The sequence below is a fragment of the Achroia grisella genome, unplaced genomic scaffold (assembly GCF_030625045.1).
Source record: "Achroia grisella isolate CSIRO2021 unplaced genomic scaffold, CSIRO_AGI_Agris_v1 utg109, whole genome shotgun sequence".
In the NCBI taxonomy this organism is placed as follows: Eukaryota; Metazoa; Arthropoda; class Insecta; order Lepidoptera; family Pyralidae; genus Achroia; species Achroia grisella.
This window is the reverse complement of record NW_026712573.1, coordinates 5553955-5572918: the sequence shown is the minus strand read 5'-3', so window position 1 is coordinate 5572918 and position 18964 is coordinate 5553955. Positions and strand designations below refer to the sequence as shown.

The following is an 18964-nucleotide window of genomic DNA, read 5'->3' as shown; positions in this document are numbered from 1 at the left end:
ACATTATATATACGAAATATTTACTATTGATGAAGACAATCTAAACATTAAGTTAAATTTAATGCTAAAAAATATTTTTAGCACGTGGAAAAAAGTTGGCGCATGTTTTCTTTTTTTTTACTTGGAGAAAATCTTAATGGAGACCCACCCGCCCCGGGGAAGGCAAATGGCACACTATTTACTTTAGTTCTCATTATGAACATATCTTGTCTTGTTTTAATTAATTGACAGTTATTAAGCAGTGTTTATACTATGTATGTCATCATTGCCTACTCTTTCTACACATTTTAAATGCACATTTTAATTAACTCGTCGAATTGATGATGATGACACAAAAAAACATCTTAAGCCAATTCTTATTGCTATGTATATATATACAGTATTCAATTATAAATCTTATAATTTTGTAATTATGATATTTCAAAAATAATTAAATATTAATTAATTATTAAAACACTATTCAATAATGTGCATTATTTAATAGTTTTCTTAATCGTCATTTATTTTTTTATCTCCAGCCAATATAACATCGTATTAAAAGTATCTTTAAAAACTCTACTTAGTTTTTAAAGATACTTTTTATATGATATATGAATGTGAAATTAAGATGAACAATCTTTTGAATTAATTAATTAACTTTTTTCAGGTGCCAGGCGGAATGAAGCGGCGTGTACTCCGATGGTACGATTACTCGTGGTCGCGTGGGCGGATACAGGGCGGCGGTGACATCAACACCGCCCTCGGTCTGCTTCCTGACAAGCTGAAGACGGAGCTGGCACTGCACGTCAATTTGAGCGTACTCAAGAAGGTAAGCTGTATTAAATAAAACATTTTTTTAATATCATCATCATCATCATCGCAGCCCGGAAGACGTCCACTGCTGGACATAGGCCTCCCCCAAAGATCTCCACGACGATCGGTCCTGCGCTGCTCGCATCCAATGCCTTCCCGCGATCTTGACCAGATCGTCGGTCCACCTTGCTGGAGGCCTAATAAATATATTATATTAATATACATTTAAGTTTATTTACTGGAGAATTGCAAGTGTGTTGCCGATCTTTTAAGAAAGAATAAACTCCTTTCCTGAAGGTTTCAATATCATATCGATTCGGAAATACCATTGGTGGAAGGTGATTCCACAGTGTGATTGTGCGGGGCAAAAAGTTTCTAGAAAAACGCACGGTGGATGACCGCCATTCATCCAGATAATCAGGATGATATTTTAGTTATAAAATAAATAAATTAAAATAAAATAACTTAAATTGCGAGGACAATAGAACATTATATTGTATACCCCAAATTAGGAATTTTACCTATTATGTGCCTATTAGAACAATATGGCATACTTATTTCCCCACAATAAAGTAAGAAGTAATCTGTTTAGATTTATATTTTATGGTTTACTTTCGGTTTATTTTCAGGTTACTATATTCCAAGAGTGCCAACCTGAGTTTCTACACGATCTGGTCTTAAAAATGAAGGCCTATATATTTACTCCAGGGGACTCCATATGTAGAAAAGGTTAGTACAGTAGATCTAACACAGCCCTATTTAGACCCAAGCTAAGCAGGACTTGATACAAACTACGGATATAACTACTTATATAATAAATATCAATATATACAATAATATTTATGAAATATTCAAACTATTGATTCTTCGCACGGTACAAACATTTGTATTCATAAGTTTAATTGTTTGTATTGTTCTAGATGTTTTCTATGTATATTATGTATATGAAAAAAAAATATAGGTATCTATATTAGTTAATTAGTACCCCGCAAGCTCGGGACTACATGGTTGTATAATTTGTCGACAGATATTATAAATATTATTTATTTAAATATATTTAATGCCCATAAATACATGGTATAAAAGAGGTATGTAATGCCAAAAGCATTCCCTGCCAGATTATCTAAAACATTCTACGAGATTTTTATGTTTTTAACAGGCGAGGTCGCAAGAGAAATGTTTATCATAGCTGATGGGATACTGGAAGTAATTTCGGAGACTGGTCGTGTACTAACCACAATGAAGGCCGGAGACTTTTTTGGGGAAATCGGAATATTGAACTTGGATGGACTCAATAAGTACGATTTTCAGTTTGTTCTATTTTAGCAGTATTCTTTTTTTAAGTAATCAGAATGACAAATAATTTGAAATAGTCTGACAGAGACAAAACTAATACAAAAAAATAATGGAAAAAAGAGAACAGAGAGAAAAGAAAGTTATAAATTGAGAAAATATTTCCGTACTTTACTTTTAAAACAAAAATTTATTCGTATCTAGCGGTTTCGATATCACTTGTAATTAATTATTACGATTTTCAGACGAACAGCAGATGTCCGCTCTGTGGGTTATTCCGAGCTGTTTTCGTTATCCCGAGAAGATGTGCTAGCGGCTATGAAAGATTATCCTGAAGCTCAAGAAATATTACAGACTCTTGGCAGGAAGCGGTTACAAGAGGCGAAAAATATGTCACGGCAGAAAGTAAAGGGAAATAAAGGTACTACTTATATATAAATATAGACATATCATTTTATTTTTATCTTAATAAATAATTACTAAATAGGTGTACAACTTTACTAAAGATTACATTAGGAGATGCCATTGAATTAAAACTTATAATTACCAATATGTTAACTAGAATTGAAGATACTAATGTATGTTGAAAATAAGTAGATTCATAAATATAGTGACTAGACTCTAATATTCTTTTTTACAAATATTGCTGAAATCTCAAAGTTTTCTTACATTGATTATATAATACCACAGATAACATAATATTACATACAGATACCCCATCCCATACAAGAAAATGGTTCCTTCCTAACTCGGGCTATTCTTCGGGCTATTTTATTTCGCCACCGTAGCCGCTAGATGTCGCTAGATCTGAAGCAGTTCGGATTACTAGTGGGTGCTTAGTAACAAAGCATGAAAATAGATGGCAGTGAATTCAGTCTACATGACATCTGTTTTGCAAAGAAATGTATATAATAGATATGAAGGTAACTGTATCGTGTACCTCATTAGGGACGATTCAAGATTCAATGTAAATGTGTAGGTATAATATCGTTAGCCGACACTCTGCAGATATGGCTTATGTGCCAATGTTTTGTGTTATGGTTTATTTTACATTCCATGCCTATTTTTTTTGATATGTTGTAACGCGTCTGCGCTATACGTATAGCCTGATTTTGATACGTTTATACTCGTACGTATCAAAATCGGGCTATACGATTTTTTATTTCAATCGTTATATGTATGAGACTGATTTTAGCTACAATTAATTTACTGGTATATACCTCATGTATTCTACGATGTACCCCTCTTTTACCTAATGAGAATTCCGCTATATCTTATATATAAATTTTGTATCACAGTGTTAGTTGCCATATTTCTCCCACATTTTGATGAAATTTGATATGTATACTTCCCAGGTCTGAGGTAGGGTTGTTATCTATTTTTTATACCCCTAAGTCATAGGGGTGGCCTACCCCGAAAAAATATTTTTTTGTATTATGGACAATTTTTTATGTATTTTCAATGTAACATTATTGTTACATTGAAAATACATACACGCCTAAATTTTCACCCGTCTTTCACCAACCCCTATTTTTAATAGCGATATTCTTACAAATATTATAAATGCTAAAGTAACTCAGTCTGTCTGTTTGTCTCGCTTTCACGCCAAAACTACTGAACTGATTTAAATGAAATTTGGTAGACAGATAATGTAGACCCTGAGAAAGGCTACTTTTTAATGCGAAAAAGTATTGAAAGGGGAAATGAAAGGCTATATGAGGATATCGTAATTTTTAAAGTCAGATCTTGTAAGATTAAGTGAACAGGGTCGGTCTAGGTTTTTCATTATTAGAAATGTGTAACGGGGTAACACGTTATTTAGTGCGAAATTGTGTATATTACAATAAAATTTAACGAGAAAATATTATAATGATATCACTGGGACACTCATTGCCTTACTACTATATCGTCCGTTAGTCGCGAACTTTCGTGTTTCCAACACGAGAGGCGCTATCCTATTGGTCGGTCGGCGCGGTTACCGCGCGTAGATGAGTAGATGAAGTACTTAGACGAGTCTCACGGCGCCGCAGCGTAAGTACTTACTATACATACGTAGTATACATATGGGTATTACAAATGTTTTTATTACTAGTAATATTACTCTGTTATCTAAGCAAGTAATGTGTGCTTATTTTGAACTTGATAACATTCTGAATTACTCGTATATCTTTCAATATCTTTAGCGGTATAAACCAGGTTATGTACTACTACTAGTATTGTTAGTGAGGGATAAAGTTGATGAACAAAAATAAAACAATATTCGTATTAAAAATATATTCATCTAATATTTTTGGCATTATTTTTAAGTTTCTTCCAAATATAAGGGGTCTGACATGGGGTGTTATGTACCTACATTAAAAAATACTTTTTGAAATGTATGAAAGAAACGTATTGTATGAAATTTTTGAAATGTGTGAAATGTATGCACCTACATTAAAAGATAATTTTTGAAATGTATGAAAGAAATGTATTGTATGAAATTTTTGAAATGTATGAAATGTAAGGACCTACATTAAAAGATAATTTTTGACATGTATGAAATGTATGAAAGAAATGTATGAACCTACATAAAAAGTTCATTTTTGAAATGTATGAAATGTATGAAAGAAATGTATGTACCTACATTAAAATATAATTTTTGAAATGTATGAGATGTATGAAAACAATGTATGTACCTACATAAAAAGTTCATTTTTGAAATGTATGAAATGTATGAAAGAAATGTATGTACCTACATTAAAAGATAATTTTTGACATGTATGAAATGTATGAAAGAAATGTATGTACCTACATTAAAAGATAATTTTTGACATGTATGAAATGTATGAAAGAAATGTATGTACCTACATTAAAATATAATTTTTGAAATGTATGAAAGTAATGTATGTACCTACATTAAAATATAATTTTTGAAATGTATGAGATGTATGAAAGAAATGTATGTACCTACATAAAAAGTTCATTTTTGAAATGTATGAAATGTATGAAAGAAATGTATGTACATTAAAATATAATTTTTGAAATGTATGAGATGTATGAAAACAATGTATGTACCTACATTAAAAGATATTTTTGACATGTATGAAATGTATGAAAGAAATGTATGTACCTACATTAAAAGATAATTTTTGACATGTATGAAATGTATGAAAGAAATGTTTGTACCTACATTAAAATATAATTTTTGAAATGTATGCACCGTACAATAACAATACACGTTAAACATCATACCACAGAGTCATACGCAAGTTAAAAACAAACTGCTATGATATTAATGAGAAAGGAAAATAAACTTTATGGTATTCGAGTTAGGGTCGATTTCTCTCTTTTTTTAAAACTATTTTAATCTTACCAGTTGCCAGTATTCGAAGACAGCTACGATTCGTACTCGATATTTTAAATTATTATGTAATCGATTTTTCAGTACAAATGTAAATAACCAACGACACTAATAATGTACTACTATATTCCGTTCTTTGAAACGGAATACTGCTATACTTAATACAAAATAATGAAAATTTACTGTTCACAACGACTCATTAAAAGCATCATCGAATAATGCGCTGTAATAAAATCCTGTTATCGATTATTAAAAAAAATCGATAATACATGTATTTATTTTTAATATGACAACACTTCATACATAAGTATTATTGGAAATAGTATTATTTGCTTGTTCGGCTATTTTTAATTTACTTAAACTTTTTTTATATGTTTAATTTACAATAATAATATATTAAGTGCTTATTATTGGAAAATATAAAAAAGACATTTAATTAGGCCGATACAAATGACAACAATGCCATCTATGAAAGCATTTTGAAAACATTGAGCCCCGTATTAGCACTGATTAAAGTGTAATTAAGTACTGGAAAATAACAAAATGAGTAAATATATGAAAATTACTTTTCTAAACGCATTATTTCATTTTAACATGTATATATATTTCTTTTAAAATGGATTAAACTATTTTGAAAACACAGTTTTGTTTTTTAAAACGTTTGCAAAACTATGAAGAATTCCATCGATACCAATCACGCCATCTATATGCAACTTTTAGCAATAATAATGGCTATTTCCTCATTGAGTGCCACTGATAATACCAATATTTAAATATATGGAAACGCGAATAGCACTAGTAAGTAGTGTTATTCCTGTTTTCGTCTGCAGAAACGATTAATCTCATAAAATAATCTTGAAGATGGTGATTGAAATAAAAGATAAATGTTTGTGCAGACTTTTTCCATCAACATCTTTTAATTGATATCTATGCCTGTTTTTGAGATGCAATATATCTTTATATCAAATTTCATTAAGATCCGGTTAGCCGTTTACTCAGGAAAGTTAACAATCTGACAGACACTATTTCGCATTTGTAATATTGGTATGGTTTATCATATAATAATATTATATTATTATAAATATTAATATTACAGGTGAAGTGCTAAGTCCTGACAAAATGGGCGGCGAAGACAGTACATCCAAAAGGATTGTCCACAAATTGCGAAGCGATGTAAAGGTAATTAGTTATTTCAATATTATCATAAATAAAACCTTTTCTTTTACTATGGAAAATTCATCATGGATACCCGCCCGCCCCGGGGTACGGAGCGCTTTGCGTGCAGCGATTGCTGCCGCAGTCCCGGGTCGTTGTGACATTCTACCGTGAAATCCTAAATTAAACCTAGTAACCATTACATATATATATATGTGTATATATGTCTCAACATAATTACTCTAACACTTGTCAAATAAATTAGTTTAATAAATAGCAATATTTTAAAGAAGTTTGTAGTTCTTTTCAAGCATTTAAAACAATTCGCTATAGAGGGTACTAGACTGAAACACATTTATTTACACCACTTATATTTGCCACCGTCGTCACGAAAAGCAGTCATCTAGTAACTAAAATCGGTAACATGTAACAAATTTAATTTTGTCTTATAGTAATTTGATCATTGTACAATGCTCTTTTAATCACTTTATAGTGATCAACAGTAATGCTTTCAAAATAAGGATGTAGATTAAATTCGTTTTATATATTGTCAGTTTGTACCATCCAGTTAAGATCTCTTTGCGTTACTATCAATGCAGTTTTCGATAAAAATAATTTATTATTTTAATATTTTTACTGTACATCCCTCTAGGGCATTCGCAATGCAATCCGTAGTAGATCCCGTGCCGGTCGTCGTTCTGGAGAATCGTTAGAACTACAAGCCTTAGCTGGAGCCGAGAGAGCAACAACAGATGGGAAAGTGCTTAGACGTATGCCTCGAGTTGAGAGTGATGACTCGCAAGCACATAACCATGAGGTTTGTAATCTTATCGGAATAATTTTCCCGAAAGACAAGGCGTACAGAGTCTTCTACTTATGTTAATCTTGATTAATTCTGCCGACGAATACCTTGTTTTAAAACTGTATTCCGTTTTAAAACACGATATGACAATGAAAGGACATTCATTGCAATTTCATAAAACTATATCATTTAAACCAAATTGCATAAATAGTATAAATATTTTGCAGGATATCAATGGTGAAACGACTTCAGGTAGTAAAGACGGTGAAAAATGTATATCGCCTATAGGCGCTGGTTTACCTTTACTGACAAGACTGAAACTACTAAAAGAGAAACAGGTAAGAGTTGCTTCTGCCTTACAATTAAACAAAATTGTTTAATTATAACTATTAAAATCTTCACTGATTCCAAAATTAATTAATCATTATTATTAGCTATACAATTATGTATTATTATGTAAACTAGCTACCGCTACCGCCCCGGCTTTGCACGGGTGTACATATATTATATATATAAACCTTCCTATAGTATCACTCTATCTATTAAAAAAATCGCTTCATCGTTGCGTAATTTTAAAGATTTATATTAGCATACATAGGGATGGGCAGACAGCGACAGCGACTTTGTTTTATACTATGTAATGATAATGCTTATTGTAATTCTACAGGATCGTGAAGAAAAAGTCGCCAAACAAAGACTGTCAACATCTTCAGTTGTATCACCGCCACCTAGTCAACCGATACCGTCAACAAGTTCTGCTCCAGATGGAGAACCCGAAATAATAGGCGCGGGACTTCCACTTCTGCAAAGATTGCTTCTTCTCAAAGCAAAAGAGGAAAGGGAAAAGCATCAACTTACTCCAACGAATAGCAACCAGCCGTCGAGTTCAGATACCATCAGTCCAAGTTCTATAAAAAGTCCCCTAAGTCCTACTATAAAAACTTTAAGTCCTATTCGAAAAGGATCTGAATCTAGTTCACCTGGAAAATTACACAGTCCCACAACTAAAACGTCAAGAAAAAACTCTTCGGGATCAAGTGATGGTGCCTCTCGTCCTAAAGTTAGTTTTAAAGATAAGATATTACAAGTTCAAAGTGACGGTACCGCGGTATGTCAGCCACTAAATAGAGATATCAGTGAAAAGCCTGCTGCAGTAGTCGAGCCTACTCCGAAAACAGAAAGTCATTTAATATCCATTCCACACTCTGTTGTAAGTAAAATAAAATCACCAGCCAAATCGGTAGGTTCATCTTTTCGTGATAAACTTAAGTTATTACAAGGTGGGGGTGCACAAAAGGATTCTGAAAACTCGTCTATAGAAAAGAGCAAGCCACCCTCTTTAGATAAAACTCCTGTAGAAGTAACACCAACACAAACAACTGATGCCAAGGATGATACTAAAACCAAAAAACCTTGGACAAAATTAAAAAAGGCCGCGATATTAGGAGAATCGAAAAGTCAAAGTAAGTCTAGTGTGGATGAAAAGAAGGAAGATATTGTAACTAAGGAAATAAAAGGGGACTGTATATCAGAAACAATTGTAAATATAACTGTACCTGTTGTTACTACAGCAGAACTTGTTAAAATAGACAATAATAATCTCGAAGTTGATAGTGATAATGTTAAGCAAGATAAACCTAAGATTTGCTTAACAGGCCCTTTGGAACCCGTCCAAGAAAAATCTTTAGATTTATTAACTTTATCTCCAAAGAAAATTAAAAATGTAGATCCTAAGCAATCAAGCGCTGGGATGCTATTACCTAAAGTAAAAAAATATAAATCTATTGACGACTTGTCACCAGAGTATGGTGGACTACCGTTTGTAAAAAAGTTGAAGATTTTAAATGAAAGACAGAAATTAGCTGAACTAGAAAAAGTAGTTAAAACAAGAAGTTCTAGCTTAGATTGTACAAGTTCATCTGAAGATTTATTATCCGATACACTCACTAGAAGCCATTCAGAAGGAAGTACAATGGATAAAAGAAAGTATAAAAGAAAATCAATAGATTCTGTTGGAAGTCATGGATCTAATGAAACACTAGAACGAAGAACACTGAAATCCATTTTAAAAAAATTATCGGAAGATGTTACTCCTTCAGAAAGTCCTGAAAGGAACAATGAAATTAGAAAGTTAATTAGGGCACCTACTCTAGAAGGATATGCTGCGAGGCATTCTAAATTTGCTAAAAGTGTAACATTTCATCGTCACACATTACCATCACCACCTAGCAGTGCTCCGGCAGATTCTAGGAATGATATTTTCCAAATGCCAGAATATAATAAAGAATGTATGCCCCAAATATCGTCTCCTACTCAGAGTATGGAAAATGAAGCTGTTTGTCCTAATAATCAAATAGTAAGACCCACAAGTGAAAACATACCTCAAGATTATAGCTTGAATATAACAGCTGAATATGACATTCAGCAACATGTTGATCCAATGTATGACTTTAAATCCTTAAGACCTGAAGAAATAAAAGTGCCTTCGGACAAGCCCAAATTAACACTAATATCGGCTGTCGCTAATCAAAGGAAATTGTTAAGAGGTACAGATTATTATCAATATGAAAAATACTTATTATCAATATAATAAATAATTATTGATTCGACATAACTCCAACTCTTTCTTGATGTGATTTGATTAATATAACTGTGTCTTGGTCTTCACCCTCCCCTACTTCCTTCTATTCTTTCTTTAATAATAATATTCATAAATTATCATGTCGTATGTATCAGGTACCTAAGTCCCTGTCTAATACATGATTATAATAAAGATTAATTATTAATAAATCAAACACAAAATTCTAACTTTATATATAACACTTGGTGTTATTGCTTTGTAGGTTCGCTAGAAGAACAAGAATATTTCGGCGAAGTATTATTAGGTATCAAACAAGTTATACAAGGGCATCTACATGATGTCCAAGGAAAATTTCAGGACAGGTAGGTACAATATAATACTAGCATATTATTCCTTATTGCGCATTATTCATTAATACTCATTTATTTTTCTAGATTCAATAGTTTAGAAAATGAAGTGCGCAAACGGGATGAAATCATAAGTCAACTTCAAAAACGTATTCAAGAATTAGAAAAGTTGGGTCTGTCAGGTATCTCATCAGCTGTCCAACCACCTGAATCTGAAGAAATACTATCTACTCCCGAAAGTGAACATATCACAATCCTACCATTTACTAAAAATTGCAGTTCGGGAAGCGATGATAATTCCGGAGCTGAAGAAGGATTTATGGTAATGCATATTTTAAAAAAAACAATAGTATAAAACAATACTTCTAATTAATTTATATTAAATTTGTTAATAATATTTATATAATTAGATTTCTAAACCGGTAAATATCGAAAAAGATATACTTATTTTTATTTTATTTATTTGAGCGACCAACAAAACACACTATAAAATTACAATTATTATCTCTTGGAAAAAGTTTATATTATATTATTTATTAGTTTAGTTTATATTATTTTTTTACTTAATCTGTATTAATATATTTTTCATCGACAGAGAGGTGATTCCCTTGATACTGTATTTGCAACGTCACCACCGACTGCGAGTGCTGAAGAAGAAGATAAAGAAAAATCTGACGTAGAACCAACTATGATGAGGAAAACGTTATCATCAGATGATCTAACGGAAGAACGATTGACCGAGATGACTGAAATAGAGTTAGGAAAGTTATCGTATTCAGAATTGCAGAGTTTGGCAGAATCACTATCTAGTAAAGTCGATAAAACATCGTCAAGTAGAGAAGAATGGACATTAAGCAAATCAAAGAGATTAGATTTAAATCTAGATGGTAAGGCCGGGACGTATTCGAGGAAACGTGCTGCAAAGTTGAAACAGAGGAAGTCATGGGAAGATCAGAGCGATCAAGAGTGTGTAGAAATGCATGATTTGACAAGGTAAATAAATAAGGCTAACTTATTTTATTATTAATTAATAAAATTTTAAAACATAGTCCTATTAAAAAAAATATGTGAATATATATTAAGCTTTGTAAATTACCAAAAAAATATTATATTATCAGGCCAATGTCTCCACAAATGACATCAGAGGATAGATCTCTACTCAGCCCCGAACAATCTAGTCTCCGCACCGGCCGTCGAGGTATCCATCCCTTCCACTTCTTCGGTAGCCATCTCGATACAACCAAATCAAAAATAAAGAAGACCCTATCTGTTGATACTGGAATGCACCATACTGGAAGAAATGAAAGGAGTAAGTAGAAACAAGAAAATCTGGTTACTATTTGCTAATGCTTTAGTAACAATAACAAGATTCATAGACATTTCACAGAATTTGGAAGGTATTAGAGTCAATTTATTGATACCATAAACGTATTATAAATATTCCCTTGTCTATTACTTCATTATTTAATTTTGTAACCCATTAATACTTTGTGTTTGCCGTACTTAGTGCCAGTTCGTCAACGTCAACAACGCAAATTCAGTCTGGGATCATTCTTCGGGTATCATCGAGGTTCACCGCATAAACCTACAAACAACACCTGCAATGAAGTCGTACTCGACATCGCTAGCGATTATAGCTGGAGCGATACGTAAGTATCAAAATGGACTAAGACTTTCATTTCATGCATTTTAATTTAACTACGTCGGTAAAGCATATTTACTTTCAATAAAAATAATCTGTTCAATATTTCTCTTCAGTACATCAACTTCATCAAGTAGTGACTCAGAATCGTTACCACGAACGCCAATGTTTGAAGAATTCGTAGAAAACAATTCTAGAAGAGGCCGTGCTAGTAGCTCCAGCCACAGCAGCATATCGCCTATTAGAGGTAAAATTTGGTCTGCCTTTCCAACTAAGTATCAAAACAATAAAAATCTTATATTATACAAGAGTAAAAGTAACGTTCGACTAGCATCTGGTTTTGCAAGAATATTTTCACTACAGTATGATTTATGCATTAATGGTAATAAAGATATTTACCTAGAGGCGTCGTGAATTATGCCCAAAAGGTTATGACTTCAAATCTCGCCGGCTGGTCATTTTATACATATTTCTGCTCACTCTCCGGTGAAAGAAAACACCAATATTAAACCAAAAATTATTCCGAGAGAAAGCAGTAGGCATGTCAGGTGTTACCTTCGCTGCAATATCAAAAGTTGATAATGCCTCTGACTACCCCATCTGGTATAATGGTATAATCATAACGGTATATATGTGGTGTGACGAACATTCTTTGTACCGTATTTGTATATTTATGCCCGCAATAAATTTTAGCGAGTGGAGGAGATTGGGAAGTCATGATGCTGGCTGATGAGTTGGAAAAGAGAGAACGAGAAAAGGAGAAAGAAGAATCGAGACGCCATCATTATCCTACTCACACACTCAGAGACTTGGAAGAGGTTTGGCCAATAGAATACAAAGAATATGTTTTTTTTATTTTATTACTCTTATAATGCCATATTTTGTCTACTTGAAAATTAACTGTTACGTCTATCGGTAAATATGTAAGTCGTCCCTCATAATATACGACTTCTTATACGGGTATAAATTATCGGACGCGGAACAATGACCACATAGATAAGAAATTATACCTCTAGTGTAACTACCAGAGGTATAACTCCTTAATAGTAATGTTTGTATAAATTTTTAATAATATGAATAAATATTTGACTCTAGCTACAAAATTCTGTGGATACTTATTGGTTCTATAATAAAACACTTCACTTGCATTCTTAGACTAGAAAGGAGCATAGAATTTCTCGGCATCAGAACATATCTTAGATTCGATTATGTGTATATGTATATGTAAATGCAGCATCCGCTGATCTACCGCGATTATGGGAGAATCTATTAAAAACAATACTAAACTCAATAGAGTTGCTTTCGAATTTTCTATGACAGGAATGCGACACTCCGCAGAGAGAAGACAGCCCAGATGACTACTCCAATATCGAGGAGACCAACTCGTCGTCAACAACGCACCTGCTCGGCCAATCGGTGGTGGACCCGTCGAACTTACACGAGACTTCGTTCACAGAGCACGAGAGGGAAAGCAGACAACAACGAGTAGGATCACTTGTCGATACAGTAAGCAGATTACATTGACGATTTTTTGGCGTAATAGTATAGACAATAAATATGATACTACACATAAATTACTACTTGTAAACTTTTTACACTTTTACTAATTGAAAACAAAACAATGTTACGTTAATCGTTGGTTTTTCTCATAGATGGGTTTATAGAAAATCTACAGGAATCTTGTTCAATACCATGCTATTCTTTGTACATTATTTTTTATGTAATGGTAATAGCATACAAGGAGACGGTTCACCGGATGGTAAGTGGGAGCCCACGCCGACATACTTGAACGTCACAACGGACATAATTTTGTCATGTGATACCTATGCTACCACTCATGCATTACCGAGTGGTTATGCATGAGTGAAGACTTAGATGCTCTACTGGCATATCTTAAAATTTCACTACCTAATCTCACCTACAACAGAAACACTTCTTACAAAGTTTTTGCTTGGTGCCTGAGATAGGTGAAACTGAAATCCTATCCTATCGCCTATGACTTTTTACAATGTCTGCCTCTATATAACTGAAAAAAATAATTTTCAAAGTTCCGGTTTAAATATTTGCCTTAAATTAGATTGCACTCATGAAGCCGCTACACTTTTTATTTTTTAATATTAAAGTAGGTATATTATAGTTTTTGACTTGAATAAGGGTAGGATATACATAAAAGCTAATGATATAATCTATCCAATTTACAGGTAAAACCAGATTCATCCCTTCGGCAATCAAGAGGCCTAATCCTCCGCGCAGCCAGTCTAGACCGAGAAACTGCACAACCCCCTTCCCAAACTAAACGCTTCGGCTCCCTGAAGAGTTCCAGCACGGACTCTCATAAGAGACTCTGATCCGGTTTGCGACGCGGACCTCGAGAGAGATCCGATAGATTGGAACCAAAGGGTCCAAATAAAAGTAATCAAAATAAAACCGAAAATGTGATACGAGGTAACACTCAATACGATGGAGATAGTACGGACATAGGTGGTTTAAGAGAAGATTTAAGTAGTATTGACGATAATCTTTCTGCAAGAGACGACATGCATCAGAATCACATTGGTGAACGTCGAAATAACAACGGTAGATATCGGAATGAAACATTTATTATTTCAGGTCGAAATGAACGAGAGAACGGTATTAGTGATGACCAGAGAATGATTATTGGTCAATTATTGATGGTAATTATTATAATCTACGAAGACTTTGACTATTTAATGTTTTTAATTCTAGAATAGTGGGTGAGATGTGAATCGTGATTGAAAGAGAGATACAGTTTTTCGTGTTGTTTTCTATCTGTTCTTATTGGTAATTTATCTAATATAGATTAAACTGTATTAATGTATGATCTAAACGAAATTAATGCGACAACGTTATTCTTTAGGTTACCACCTACTGATAGTTTTAGAAGTTTGACTTCATGTATAAATTAGGAAATGAAAGCCTTTATTAAAAAGAAATTTGCACAAATGAGTGCTGTTTGATTTCTATAAGGTGGTGAGTAAGAATTTCACTCTAAATACTTTACTAACACCAGCAAAACGCATAGATATCTAAATAATATCAAAATGCGAAGAAATTAATTCACTCCGTGAGGGATTGTTTGTTCAGTCATTTATCTGATCTAGCTTTGATCTGACATATGTATTGTTGATTACCATGAACAAGAGGCATTTAAGTTGAATATCAAGTCAAGGAACGCCAATATTATTTTGCCATGAATCTTGATGTAGTTATACATAGAAATATTTCACTATAGACTATACTTTGTGATGATAATATATTTACAATAGCTAGCTAGCTACATAAAAAAATCAATATAGTAATTAAAATAAAAATTGTATAGCGACTTGAATAAAATAGTATATTACGATATAAGTGCGTTATGATGGTTACAAAGAAGGCGAAGGCGTAATAGAGCCGAGTGTGTTAAATACGCACGTATATCGTATGATGATGATTCAATACACTTGCGAGGAAACAGAATAAAAAATCTATTATATTTTGGTCATCATGACACTTTCCCACCATTTTATTTTTTTAAATCAACCACTACCTGTCGCTGGGAGGCAAACAGTTCGAAATTTGACAAAAAAAAATGTAAATAGTGTAGTTATGGAATTTGTTTTCACTATTTGCGTTAATAACGTGTGTGAGCTGCTTTATATATCGAAAACCGGTTAAACTAGATCCACTTTACGATCAAGTGTGCTGAAAATATTATTAATGATATTGTACCTAATACATACGTAGTGTCATGGCTACATACTAACACAGACCGTTATTTTGACCAAATACAATGACCAAATTATTGATATTACTAATATCATAAAGAATCGTAGAATTTCCCACAACGTAAAATCATCAAGTCTGTAACATGATATAGTCTTCAATCTTCTGATACCTATATATGAAAATTCCATGAGGCTATACTTTCCACAATATATTTAAAAATATAGGATATAAAGGAATGTGAGAAATATGTAATATGCATGTAATTTTAAAGATTTTACGACTATAGAAATTGCCAATGAAGATTATGAAATAAAAACCGACGCTACAAAAGCTAAAAGGCTAAGTCGGAGTAAAGGAATTATTCTATTTCTTGAAAATTAAATTTTCTTAGTAGAATGATCTTTATGCAGCATTTTACTGCATTGTGATAATTAGTTTATGAGTTGTCAGAACTTGGTGGTGATAAATTGCTTACATTCACAATTATCATGATTTCGCAGAAGACAAATTAAGAAAAATGTTACTACGGTGAAAGAAAGACATTTGCAGGGCAGAAATATATAGCACAATATCAAATTTATCCATATATATATATATAGATACTTACTTTTATTATAAAATTGTATTAATATTAGATATTATAAAAAATAAATGAAACAATTTGATGTCCGTCATTAAGTTATAAATATATATATCTAGTGCCAAATAAATCTATATTATGTAGTCCTTTCAAATTTCTAATAGATGTTACAGAATAAATTGTTGTAAATATTACTTTATTATACAATTAACTACTATTTATTGTTGTAAGTATCTAATTAGTGAGATATACTAAGTAGGTTACTAAATTATTAATAGTTCGTATACATTTTTATTATTATAATTATTTTTTAATTGACGCAAATAACTATTAATTTATATATTCACCAGTCGACGTATATATCTATTACCTACTTACAATTTATATATTCCGGGCTATAAGTAATAGATTTTTAAGGAATAATAATCTAATGAAATTTTAATTTGCGCTAACAATTTTTTTAAATTGATGATAATGCTATGGTGCTACCGCCTGCTCTTACGGTACACGCTGGCGGGGCACCATTGTAGATGATAAGATGAGATTGAGGTCATGTTAGCCCTTCGCGCCAAATTTATCACGATGGACGTCAAGGAGCCGCTTGGAGGCCAATCTAACATGGTACATAGCTAGCAATGAGGCCATTAGTCCACATTACTCACAATCTGCTTCCCCCTGATAACGATATATTAAGTGGGCGACCAGTGGACGATGATACCATGAGGATGAAGTCCGTCAAGTCAGTTACCCATTCTGACCAATCCATAGGAATTAACTACTAATCGTCGATAGGGGTATATCGCTTGGTAAATTGGGAAATACATTGGTAAAAATCCCATCCCCCAATGATTTTATGGGATATTAAAATTTGCATAGTCATTTGTTCCGAAGTGTCAAATATAAGACTAAATAATGAGCTAAACTGAACCATATAATTGTATTTATCTCTCCACTTTACAGTTTCCCTAAGTTTAAACAGATTTTAAAGTTTTAGTTAGACGTACTTACATATAACTAAAACTTCATACTTTGAATGTGCGTTGGGTGGTATCCTGTATATAAATATATTAAAACAATTAGTATTTGTATTAGATAACATAAAATATGGTGCCATTACGTAAATCTTTTGAATTATATTTAAAATGTTCCACAGGTAAGTATTTTAGGTGAGCGCTGTCATTCTAGAACAGAAACCTTAATATTATTATGAATAATTTGTCGTCTTTTTATTGTAGGTAGATATATTTTCATATACCTATTTACATTTAAAAAATCATACTAATATTACAAATGCGAAAGTGTCGGGCGGTCTATATATTCGTTATCTTTTGAAGATTAAACCACTGAACGGATTTTAATTCAGTCTGTATAACGAGGGCAGATATAAATTATCTCTTATTAAAAAAATACCTGACTACGTTGAAAGTGATAAGTAGTATGAATAAAAACCGGATATTAGCTTTTAATAAATATTAATTGCAAACCTGCTTTGAAATATGCAAGGATAATTATTTTATTTTCAAATAAGATTCAATCAAAAGTGGTATGTTATATCATCAGGCATATCTAAAAATACCTGTGCTAAATATGGCTGAATGAGGAAACTTGTTCGCTCCAACACTCACTTTATATTTTTTAAACTATTGGTGAAACAACAGTAGGCCTAAACTTTTATAATAATATTTAATTACAATATTTATTTATTTATAAATAAATTATTCGAATTAGTTTCTATTTCATACCTTTTATTCTTATTACTGCAGTAAAACAATGTTTAATTTACTTAAGTAATAAAATCCGAATTTCATTAATAAACATAATCTATAAAGTAATAAGATAAATTGGGTACAATTCAATGTTTTTTAACATAGTGATTGTAATGTTTTTTTTTATATAGAGCACAACATAACGTGTAGGTTTTCTAATGAAATACCCAACTACCTAGATTTAATGAAGCCCAACTAATATAATGTATGAAAGATATTGTACTTATATAATAATAAGAGCACTCTAGTGAGATAGTGATCTACTAATCGATCATGACGAATGTAATATTTTTAATTTATCATAATTTAGTTCTAGGTGTAAAATAATACCGAGAAAATAAAATTCATTAAATAAAATGCTTATCATTTTTATTTATCCTTTCCAACCTGTTCTTATGCTTAATATATACTGCATATCAACCTGTGAAATCTTACTAACACATATCCAATTCCCAGTCGATTAGGTATATATATTTTTTATATGGAGGATGACCGTGAACCCATCTACGCTAACAATTTACTCTAACGGGGCATCGTTCATAGGGAATTTCAATTAAATTATCTTTTAAAAAAAAGGAAACTAGACAATATAAGTGACAACAAAACCTACTACTAATCATATCATATACCAACACAAAGTAGATGGTAACAACAATAAGTCTTATACATGGCAATTCATCAGCTAAATGATATATATTCTTTTTTTTTAAGTAATTTGAATAGCAAACAAATTAATGGTGTGATTGTAGTGGACAGTCGTCTATATATGTGAAGTGTGAACAGCACTACGGATATCATGTATAAAAAAATAGTAAAAATATTTTTGTTGTTTAGTATCAGTCAATGTCATTATTATTGTCAAAATTTGTGTCCATTTTGTACTCTTTCTGGTCTGTACTGCGTACTGTGCTCGTTCATAGGTCTGTGCAACAAATGA

General features: G+C 32.1%; 1 protein-coding gene across 1 annotated transcript in view; it reads left to right on the top strand.

The window, feature by feature from the left end:
• Positions 1-15038, top strand: part of LOC131845402 (uncharacterized) — a 150551-nt gene extending 135513 nt beyond the window's left edge. Inside the window, exons 12-28 of the mRNA XM_059194468.1 lie at positions 647-808; positions 1422-1521; positions 1952-2090; positions 2331-2506; positions 6522-6604; positions 7233-7397; positions 7610-7720; positions 8050-9928; positions 10226-10325; positions 10398-10632; positions 10906-11303; positions 11429-11619; positions 11818-11959; positions 12069-12199; positions 12646-12770; positions 13291-13458; positions 14154-15038. Of these exons, the coding sequence (XP_059050451.1) occupies positions 647-808; positions 1422-1521; positions 1952-2090; positions 2331-2506; positions 6522-6604; positions 7233-7397; positions 7610-7720; positions 8050-9928; positions 10226-10325; positions 10398-10632; positions 10906-11303; positions 11429-11619; positions 11818-11959; positions 12069-12199; positions 12646-12770; positions 13291-13458; positions 14154-14300 (4452 nt within the window). The 3' untranslated portion in view covers positions 14301-15038. The remainder of the gene's footprint in view (positions 1-646; positions 809-1421; positions 1522-1951; positions 2091-2330; positions 2507-6521; positions 6605-7232; positions 7398-7609; positions 7721-8049; positions 9929-10225; positions 10326-10397; positions 10633-10905; positions 11304-11428; positions 11620-11817; positions 11960-12068; positions 12200-12645; positions 12771-13290; positions 13459-14153) is intronic.
• Positions 15039-18964: the final 3926 nt, after the last annotated feature.